Source organism: Echiichthys vipera (genome assembly GCF_963691815.1).
Source record: "Echiichthys vipera genome assembly, chromosome: 5".
NCBI lineage: Eukaryota > Metazoa > Chordata > Actinopteri > Perciformes > Trachinidae > Echiichthys > Echiichthys vipera.
Genome location: NC_139830.1, coordinates 13,822,664 through 13,833,054, shown reverse-complemented (window position 1 = coordinate 13,833,054; position 10,391 = coordinate 13,822,664). Strand labels below are relative to the sequence as shown.

Genomic DNA, 10,391 nt, shown 5'->3' with positions numbered 1-10,391 from the left:
TAATACCACACTCATTTTGGTTTTCATTAAATATTAAGCTGGTCAGTGGTGGGTTAACTATGCGCAAAGACTGGAAACAGCAGAAGCAGCTAGCAAAAAAGACACTTACCAGTCCCTCTAATTCACACATTATATCTTAGATGAGTAGAAAAAAATGACACTCTGAAGTCTTGCACTTTTTATATGGAATAGAAATAACAAGATATTCTCTGCCAATTAGTGAGATTTAGAGTAGCCAGGGAAGCTATTTCCCTGTTTCCATTCTTTATGCTAAGCTTAGCTAACTGGCTTCTGGCTGTAGTTTAATATTCACCGTACAAACATGAGAGGTGTGAATCTTGTCGACATGAGTCTCGACAGGAAGCTGAATAAGCGTATTTAAAAATGTTGAACTAGTAACCTGTAACATTTGCTAAACATCTCGAACTTTCCTCTGCTGTATTCTACACATGCTACCACAAGCTAACTGTAATTTTGCCTCAGTTGTGGGCAGAAAATCACAAACAAGGTCCTTTTTAACACAACTGAATAACAGACCACCTGCTGAGGATGCACACGCACACACACACACACACGCACACGCACACACGCACACACACACGCACACCTATCACAACATCAGCCAATCCTCTTAACTGTTAGCTACTCTCACAGTGGGAGAGTTAACCTACTGTGATGCGAATGTGTTTGGGAATTGGGGAAAGCTGAGGTGAAGTGCCCAGATGGCTGGCAAAGTGCAATGAGGGTTTCTAGGCTTGGAGGGATCAAAGACAATCACCGCTTAACACCTAAAGCCTGAGGCTAACGTGTGTATGCAAGGACAAGTCAGTCGCCCTTCACTTCTCCCAGACATCTGCTGTAGTACAAGGGAGAGCTTTTTACTCTGTTACTGTGTGTGTGTGTGTGTGTGTGTGTGTGTGTGTGTGTGTGTGTGTGTGTGTGTGTGTGTGTGTGTGTGTGTGTGTGTGTGTGTAATGGCTTAACTTTCAGCCTCCTGAAGGCACGTGCAGGTGCTCAGCATTTGTCCTTCTGACCTACTCTGTATCTTTCTTGTCTCACAACAATCTATACTGAAATTAGGGTTTGTGCATTAGGGGTGTAACAATACATATTAGCGCTATATATCCTGTGACCAAAAAGCAACATCTTGCACCCAAACGGGCAACAGACTGACTGTGTCAGTTCAAGATGAGGATCAAGCTGCGTTCAGAGACAATGTGAGGTAAATTTTGGGACCCTTTGCCTTTGTAAAAATACATCCAGACCCTCTGCTTTCTACATTTGTTTCTTTACATTTAGGGAGGCGACTCCGAAACAAGAATCCTGTATTTTGTATCATACCGAACCATGAGCGGACTGTATCGTTACACCCCTGCCCGAACCAAGCTAGGCCCATTTATCAAGCCAAGGCCTCGTTGTTCTTCAACTCAAAAACAGAAAGTGAAAGCTATATCTTCTATAAATTAAGTGCTGTAAAAGAAGGAGCTAAAATCAAAATCATAAATACTGTACATAACTATCATTATCAGCTACCACAGCCTAGCGTCATAGAAGTCAGTTATATCAGCTCCTGATGAACAAACTGAAATTTCCTTAATGTCAAAACGGTAACACATACAAGGCTTTGGCATAGTCGTGTCTCCAATGCACTTTTTTTCCTACTCAACTCCAGTAGCGTGCATCATCTACACTCATGTCATCTTAAACTGACAACTTAAATAAGAAAGTCTGATATAAAGTGATTATATGTGGGAAACACACATTTATGTTTTTCACAAATGTCTTCTTATTCACTGAGTGAAGGCTGCGCATAAATGTGTGTGATTGCGTCTTGTTAGATACCCTTGCCACATATTGCACTTATGATATTCACTCTCCCTCTACAGGAGAAAAGATGATTTTAGCAGTCTCACATCATGGAGTAGATATTATTACAGCACTACTTGGACCAGAAATCTCTGATCTGAACTTTTACTCCTTTAAAAGCTCAACTGACCCTCTCTTCCAAGCTTAAGCTCTAGCTGCAGAAATGAACGCAAATTCAGAATATCCATCAAACTGCAGTCTGTGATGGTCGTTTTACTTCATATATTTTTACATTACATTTACCTCTGATCATCAGGAGGTATTTTGTTTGCAGTTTAGGCCAAGATGAAGTGATGATGGAATAAAGGGTTGATGTCCAAGCCCCCCCCCCCCAAAAAAAAAGAAGTACATGCTTCACTTAAATGTCTTCTTTCAACCTCCTGTGCAATGACATTCTGCAGTGTCCAAGTCCTCTTCTGTCTTTCTCTTCTTCGAAAGTCTAAACATACATCCATGTGTGAAAGTTTCGTTTTCCCCTTCTCTGTCTCCTTCAGTAAAGACTTTAAGTTCAAAGACACTTTTTCCAGACAATATTCGCAGATGCCGAAAAAAACAAAATACACACACGCACAGACACCACTCAGTGAGGAACAACGCATACCATCAGAAACATTAACACAAGAATAGCTGGCTTCCAAGTGATCATATTCATCATTAAGTCCAGGAGGGAGTTGACAGCAATAGTATGCACATAGAGACTGGTGGACTGAGCAGAAGACCAAAACAACAACACCAAAAAGTGAGGAGTCCGGTGGGGAAAAAAGGACAGGAGCTTGTGCGGCGTTCTAGGCTAAAGGGAAGTTGGGTGGATTGTTCAAACCGCGTTGATTGTCTCAGACCTTCCAAAGCAAAAGATGGTTGGTACTGTCATCCCGTCCGACTGTTTCACTGCTATTGGTCAATCTGAAGTCCTCATAGCCGTCGCCGCCGGAAATTACTAGATGGTTGGTCTTTGAAGGGATTAGGGCAGAGGCTCGGCGACGTGAGGAGTTGCTCCTTTGGAGGTTCCCATCAACTGTGCTGCCACTCTGGGATTGGTTAACTAGAAGATAGAGAGGAGGGATTAAAGTCATAGTCAGTGAGATTTGAATACCTTTGGCAGTAAGATGTAACTGTTCTTTCCTGAGCACTCCATCTCGTCAGATTCACGGTCACTATGTGTGCTGATGACCTTTTTTTTTTTTTGCTCTTTTGTAACACATTCACCTTCTGGTCCGTCCCCTATATGTTACCCTCTTCAATCCATACACACACACATTCCTATTGCACTTTTGCCCCTACTACAAGCCTGACTCAGAAGTTGGAAGTTCACGATTTTTCAGATTACAATGAAACACAGCATAACCTGCTGTGACGAGCTCCAGCGGCAGACCGACCACTGTCAGCAGCATCACTAACATGACTGGGCATTTGCAATTAGCGAGGGAATGTCGCCACATACAAAACATATCGCAATACTGTTAAAAAGGCAAAGTACAAGTGCTTTCATTAGTAGGTCATATGATCAATCACCATTGTTTTGACTCACTCTTTGATAGATAGTAGCTTAAGAGACAATGAAATAGATAAAAATCTTACGGATTATATCTTTAAAGGTCAATGGAAGACACAGGTGAAGATTAAAAGTTTTGTTGTTAATTGTTTCTGAAGCTGCAGAAGTAGACAAGAGTGCACATAAATAAAAAAGCAATAACTACCTGTGGAGTCAATTGTGGAAGGAGGGAAGTTCATGTCAAACCCTTCAGGTAGTTCGATAGATGTCAGGAACCGAACATGGCCCGTGTGTCCATGAGCTGAGCCCATCGGCACCTGGGGAGACTTCAGTGTCCCAGCACTGGTTCCGGAGCTGACTGCTGGGATCACCAGTGTAAGTACCACCCCTGTAAAAGAACACTTGCTTAAAATGTACTTCTTTTTTTAATCCAATAAATGATGATCAATATAAAATTTGAATATTATACCATTGCAAAAACACTAAATATTACATATAACATATGATTACTGCCCAGATCTGATTCAATTATGAAGTGAAACAAAATGGTTAATAACTTTAATATCAGGTAAATGTATGTTTTGGATTTCTTAGACTGAACATTGTGTTGTTACCTGCACTGGTGCCGATCCACAGCAGATCCTTACATGCCAGCAATGCTGTAATTCTCAGACAGGCGGCTTTGTGCTGTCTGATGATTGCATCTGCACCTAAATGGAGAGAAAAAAAGAGAGAATGGGATGACGATCAGGGGAGGAACAGTGGTGAGGATAAAGGGAGGAGTAAAGGTGAGAGAGAAGGGGAGAGAGAGAGAGAGAAATGGGGATTAAAATTTATGGAGCACAGAAAGGACAGGGAAAGTATGCTAAAAAGGGAATTAAAAAGAGAAGAATAAAAAAAGCTGCATACAGTATGAGCTGCTATTATATATATACACATTCTCTAAAAACCTGCTCCTATTCCTTAAGTGTGTTTACCTGCAAGCATCTTGTGCACAGCAGGCGCCACGTCCACTTCTGTCAGGCTCTCCAAGGTCTGAGCGTGGTATAGTCTGACCAGCGCACTGCCCTGCAACGCCAACCACACACCCTTACCATACGCCACCATGCACGTCACGCACCGACTGCTGTCTGTGCCCACCTGGAACCAGTGCTGATGGGCAGAGAAGAAATGTCATACAACACAAATTGTTCTGTACACTGTACCCGTGAACACACATCCGTGCATCCTTCCTACCTACCTCTTGTACCAGCGTAGTTGTGTTGATAATGAGGACTCTGTTCTGAGAGCCACACCAAAGTTTTCCTCCCACAGGAACCATTTTGGTGACAGGGCTACTGGGTGTGCCCAGAACCAACGTCTGAGAAGACTGAGGGTCCCAGAAACTACCTGCAGATTGAGATTAAGGATGGATTATACAAAAATAATACAAATCATTTTGTTACTAGAGTGATTTTCAAGTATAAAAACAGTGTTTTGTATGACAAGGACAAAGTTAAATATAAAAGCGTGAAAAAAGGCGGGATTACTTTTAACAGGTAATAATGTCAGCACCCCCGGTAGGTTCAGACTAGCATGACTGTACAGTAGCAGCAATTTGAACAAGATGTTGCTGAGAGAAAAGCTTCAGCTACCACTGAAACTAAATCAGAAGGAGACAAAAACAGTCCTGCTGACCTGCTTCTCTCTGATAGACGATCACCTCTCCATTGGCCAAGGACACAAACACTTTGTTGTCCAAATACCTGTGGGAAGAAAAACAAAGGGAGGTTTGAAATGAAACAGAAGGAAAATATAACTTAGAAATAAAGCATACAAGGACAAAGATAAGTACATTAATAATACAAAGGTATATACGTTTTTATATATGCTCCACGAGAAAATATAAAGGCAGCAGAAACAGGAAAGTTGAAGCTAACAGGAGACAAACCTTTACACATTCGAACCTATCTTCATCAAAACAGCTTCACATCCACCCCCCAAATTTCACTATTATGTTTAATTTTCACCTAACAAAGTAGTGGAAAAGAGGGTAACTCACAGTATACAGAGGATTGAGGCTGAGTGTTGCATCTTCATGCTGTTCTTACGGTTACGGATGTTGTCTGAGGACTGGTACACATGGATGCTAATAGAAACGGAAGAATTGTAGGAGATTTGGTGATGAAATCAGCACAACAATGAGCGAGGAGGTGTGCGTGTGTATTTGTCTGTGTATCACACACCATCCATCCTCTGTGCCCAGCCACACTGAGCTCTGATAGGCCTCTGGGTCGATGCTGAGCAGGTCCTCAAGGCTCGCCCTGGTGAACGAGCCCCGGGAGGAGCGACGCATAGCGCGGCCGTCCATGGGGCTATCTGTGTGGACGCGACCTCCGCCGCCAACCCCTAACATCCCCGGAGCTCCGTAGGAGCTTGCCACCGGGAATTCCTGTTCCTCTTCACTGCTGGTGGTCTCTGTAGCCATGTCCTTGGAGCCTGGGCCCTCATCATCTTAGAGAGGGAATGAGAGAGTATAAATATATAGTCCAAGTGTATACAGTAAGTGTGTGTGTGTGTGTGTAAGTGTATGTGTGTGTGTGTGAGAGTGTGTGTGTATGTGCATTTGTGTGAGAGAGTGTGTGTGTGTGTGTGTGTGTGACTGGAGTGTGTTTTTACTCACTGCCATAGCTGGATGATATGGTGGAGTGACTGGCCTGACTCTGTAGAGTGGATGAAGGGCTGGGTGAATCCTCGTCATCAGTGTCATCACTGTCAAAAGGGACAAGCTCTGCTCCTGGTCCTGGAAACAATCAGTAATATATATTATACAGAAAACTGCAGCGCATACCATACAAGTCAATCTCATTCATAAAAGCTGATTTTAGGATAAGATAAGGAGAATGAATATACTATAGCAGCTGAGAGTTTGCCACACAGTTTGTTTATAGTAGGAACTCTTGCTGCGTCTCATGTTGTGAAACCTCTATGGACCAACCTGTGGGTTGCTCCGTCAGCTCCAGAGATGAATGGGAGATAGATATATGGAGCTGCTGCTGGCTGTGACCAGGTGCTCCGGAGGAAGTGGCCAAGGTGGGCTCTGATCCACGCTCCCTAGGAGATGAAGAGTGATGGTTAATGGTGCAGTATATAGATTAAGTCAATAAACCAGCCAGGTGCAACTTAAGTGAGTTTTTAATGCGTGTATGTGTGTGTGTGTGTGTGTGTGTGTGTATATACGTACACTGACCTTCCTTTGAGTCCTGGTACCGCAGCAATACATATGATCCTCGCTGAGCAGACGGCGATACAGGCCTCCACTGTGGGCTCATCTTTAATGTTTAACAGACACACCTGGAGAGAGAAAACATTATCATCCGTCAAATGTCAATTGTTTTTCTCCACCAGAACTCATGTGGTGTAAAGTGACCGCCTCTGAAATTGATTAGTGAATGTTTATTGTCACCTAAAGTGCTTATTGATTGAATTACAGTCACATTTAAGTATTTTCTCACCTGTCCTACATATCCATCACTGTTACACACCCACACCTCACAGCCACTGTCGGGACAGCTGTGGCTGGGAGAGGCACACGAAAACTGGAGACAAACAACAACACATTAGTGTAGATGACTTTTGTAAAGAGAGTTACAGGTATGACCTGATTGAAATGACCATAAATCATTTATACTATATATTCACAGATTATACAGCTGCAGCTCACCTGCATTCCACTGCGTGTCTTCATAATAGGAATGGCCTTCAGAAACTCTGGGTCCCACTGGTCCTTATTCATTGCTAAACACAATGACAATAAGACCTTACTTAAATAAAGTAGCTCTTGGCCTAATAAATCATGAGCAATAAAATAAACATCATAGCATTAACATTCAAATAAATGAAAGTCTTTTTTGGAAAGGAAACATAAAAAAAGTCTTTAAAGCGTAATTCCTGCGTGAAATCATCCATATGGTCTTTTTCGGCAAATTCGGTCATCAAATAAGCCATCGAGAGTTTTTTTTGTGTATGAGCGATTAACTGAGATTACAGTCGCTAACAGCCGGCAGTGGCCTACACTAATTATCTTGGGGCAGCAAGGTGAACATATTAAAACTTCTTTTTAAACACTAATATTGCTCATGCATTTGGTAATCAACTTGAATGGACTTTACTACGAGAGGATCTGGTACCGGGGCCAGTAGGTAAGTCTTTCAAAACACTCTTTTAATAATGAAAAATGTGTCTCTATGTCTTATTTGATGAGTGTGTTTGCCGAAAAAGACCCTGGGATGATTTTACGCCGGAGCTGAGTGCAGATTTTCCCCATTAAAGTTTTTTTGGCGGGAGGATTTGCTACGTCTTTCTTTGTCTACTGTAGCTAACAAGCTACAGTACAGTCTTTTTTCACTGACCTAGCTTCTTCTTGGCGTCTTCAAAGGCCTGTTCAAAGTTGGACCGAATGTCAGGCGAGGTGAACTCAAAGACGAAGCTGCTCTCGGCGGAGGCCGTGGTGAATTCCAGCTTCGTGGGCAGGAAGGTCATACTGAAGGCAAGAGACTGCTTCTCTGACAGCTCCCTGTGCACCGAAGCCATCAGATCTTTTATTACTTCGTCGAGGGACTGCGAGAGATGGAAACAGCAAGAAATATATCTTCAGATGTTGTGCCACATCATAGAACACAAGACAATGAGACAGATCAAAAGCCCATCATGAATGAAGAAATTAAATAAAAAACGGAGATGCAGTAACACACGGCTTCTGTTTGCATGGTGTGTGTGTGTGTGTGTGTGTGTTTGTGTGTGTGTATGTGTGTGTATGTGGTGGTCCACAGCACCTGGTGTGGGAAGCTGAGGGTCTCAGACAGTTTGCTGATCTGACCCAAAGTGCTGAGGTCCTCGTCCAATCGACTTATCATCTTCTGGATGCTCTCCTTGTTTGTTGCCTGAGTAGAGCCTGAAGCAGAGAATTTCAATTAAAGCGGTAAAACTGAACGTCATCATAATAGAAAAATGTATTGTCTAAATTTGGTATTGATGAATCAGGCAACTGTGATGTTGTCTGATAGATCATATTGGATGAGATCTAAAGATGAGGTCTTACTTTTCACCACCTCCACTTCCTCCAGGGGAAGCTTCCAGAGGAACTTGTATTTACTGGAAGTATCAATCATGCTAGCAGCCGAGTAGCTGAGCAGCCGAGGAAGAGACGGAGAGAGAAAAAAGAGGTCAATATTAACACGCATATTAGTCAAACTTTGTAGAGAACATGGCCTGCTGTACAACACCAGGGGGCAGTGTGGTTTGGAAACTGTATCATGATAGTGCGAGTGTGTGCACCACTTACAGGCTCATGGAGCTGCGTCTTAATGAGCCAGACTTCCTCTTGAGAGTGGTGCAGATGATCAGATCACTGAAGAGGAAGAGAGAGCGGTCTTTCTTCCCACCAACTGTCTTCTACAGAGAGAGAAAGGAGAGAAGGAGCTTAGAAAATCATATCTTGAAGTGAATGTAACAATAAAGGTTTGCTTTAAACATTTCTATCACTTGTATGACACCAATTTTGAAAACTCAATATGCCACAAACATTCAGTTCACAAACTACTTCTTACCGCCTCCATGACCATTTCCTGTCTCAAGAACTTCCTCTGGGGATTCAGGATCTAACACAAACACACAGAGAGACGTGATCATCACTTCGTGCGATAAAATAAGGGATGAACGGCCGCAAGCCCTGGGAAAATGTCAAATCATGTCAAATTCGAGATGCATGTTCGTGCTTTTCCAGCACCTTACAGCTGTGGTAAACTACAGATTTGTATAAAGTACAAAACTCAATATTCAGTATACTGATTATTGCACTTGATTATCACATTAAATTAGATGTTAACGTCCTATAAACAACAAACATGATGGTTTAAGACAGCTTTCTATGAAAGGACGACAAATGAAAAGAACACTTACTCAACCGATAGATCGACAGAAATAAAATCACCAACTGTTTTGATAATCTGTAGATCATCAAAAGTATTTTTTCATGCAAAAATGTCAGAAAAAGCTGTTTTCACTCTCTAAAATATGGAGATCTTCTTTTCTGTCTTATATCATATATGTCATCCCATAGAACACAACATTACAAGCTGCTTCAAGTACTTTTTTCAAAATCCAGCCCCCTTTACAAACCTTGAAAACACCATGCTAAAATTCAAGTGTTTTCAAGGATTTCCAGCTCCCGTACAAACGATGCGGACAAAATAAGCAATGCGATAGCAGAATTGCGATGGCCTCTTTCACTATTTTATCTTACATTTTATGATTAAAATCAAGAAAATAATCTGCACATCAATCAATAATGAATACAGCCCAGTTAACAGTAAATAGAAGTTTATCTTTACAGTAATAAAAAGCTCACATGTTCAACTCCCTCTATGTGCGACTCGATCTCCTGGATGACCCTGGCCTCCCTCTCTGCCTCCTCAGCGGAGCGACGACCCTTATTGATCCTCTCAGCCAATCGCTTGATGTCCCTCTGGGCGTCCAGTAAGTACGGGTGGTCAGGGTGATCCTCTGAGGTGTGCTTGAGCAGGTCCTTGAACAAAACAACACAGATACATACCCTTATATATAAATTTGAATTTACTTTAACACAGGATGAGGCTACTTGCAGTATACAGAAGTTATATTTTGAGATAATTCACCTTCACCAACAGTTCATATCGAGGAATCCTCTGGACTGGTTTAATCATCAGATCACCCAGAGCCTGTTTCTCCTTGTTCTCACGCATGTTTTGCTGTTGGAGTGAAGCAAGGAGGAAGATTGAGATAAAAGATCAATATAAGAGAGGGTGAAATACTCAAGTAAGCTTAGAGATAGTTAAGAGATAATTGTCTCTAAAATAAGGTCAGTGTTGCACTTCACATCTCCACCACAAGATGGCAAAGTGGTTACAAAAACCCTGTCTGGCTCTCTGCGGTTGAAAACTGAGGACAGGACGAGGACATGACAGGTTTTTGTGGCACCTTTTTATTTTTTTGCATCTGAGTTCTTGTCTGTGCA

The 10,391-nt window shown here is 42.2% G+C and overlaps 1 protein-coding gene across 1 annotated transcript in view; it reads right to left on the bottom strand.

Moving 5' to 3' along the window:
* Nucleotides 1–2,242: 2,242 nt before the first annotated feature.
* The window catches only part of LOC310947563 (rho guanine nucleotide exchange factor 17-like), a gene marked incomplete at its 5' end in the record, with an annotated part of 60,887 nt that continues 52,738 nt past the window's right edge, over nt 2,243–10,391 (bottom strand). The window contains 20 exons of the mRNA XM_083914405.1: nt 2,243–2,908; nt 3,564–3,746; nt 3,973–4,068; nt 4,336–4,510; nt 4,599–4,747; nt 5,036–5,103; nt 5,400–5,486; nt 5,584–5,851; nt 6,021–6,140; nt 6,336–6,451; nt 6,588–6,691; nt 6,853–6,936; nt 7,062–7,135; nt 7,750–7,957; nt 8,173–8,291; nt 8,439–8,524; nt 8,682–8,791; nt 8,947–8,997; nt 9,747–9,923; nt 10,033–10,125. Coding sequence (XP_083770531.1) covers nt 2,700–2,908; nt 3,564–3,746; nt 3,973–4,068; nt 4,336–4,510; nt 4,599–4,747; nt 5,036–5,103; nt 5,400–5,486; nt 5,584–5,851; nt 6,021–6,140; nt 6,336–6,451; nt 6,588–6,691; nt 6,853–6,936; nt 7,062–7,135; nt 7,750–7,957; nt 8,173–8,291; nt 8,439–8,524; nt 8,682–8,791; nt 8,947–8,997; nt 9,747–9,923; nt 10,033–10,125 — 2,577 coding nt within the window. The 3' untranslated portion in view covers nt 2,243–2,699. The remainder of the gene's footprint in view (nt 2,909–3,563; nt 3,747–3,972; nt 4,069–4,335; nt 4,511–4,598; nt 4,748–5,035; nt 5,104–5,399; nt 5,487–5,583; nt 5,852–6,020; nt 6,141–6,335; nt 6,452–6,587; nt 6,692–6,852; nt 6,937–7,061; nt 7,136–7,749; nt 7,958–8,172; nt 8,292–8,438; nt 8,525–8,681; nt 8,792–8,946; nt 8,998–9,746; nt 9,924–10,032; nt 10,126–10,391) is intronic.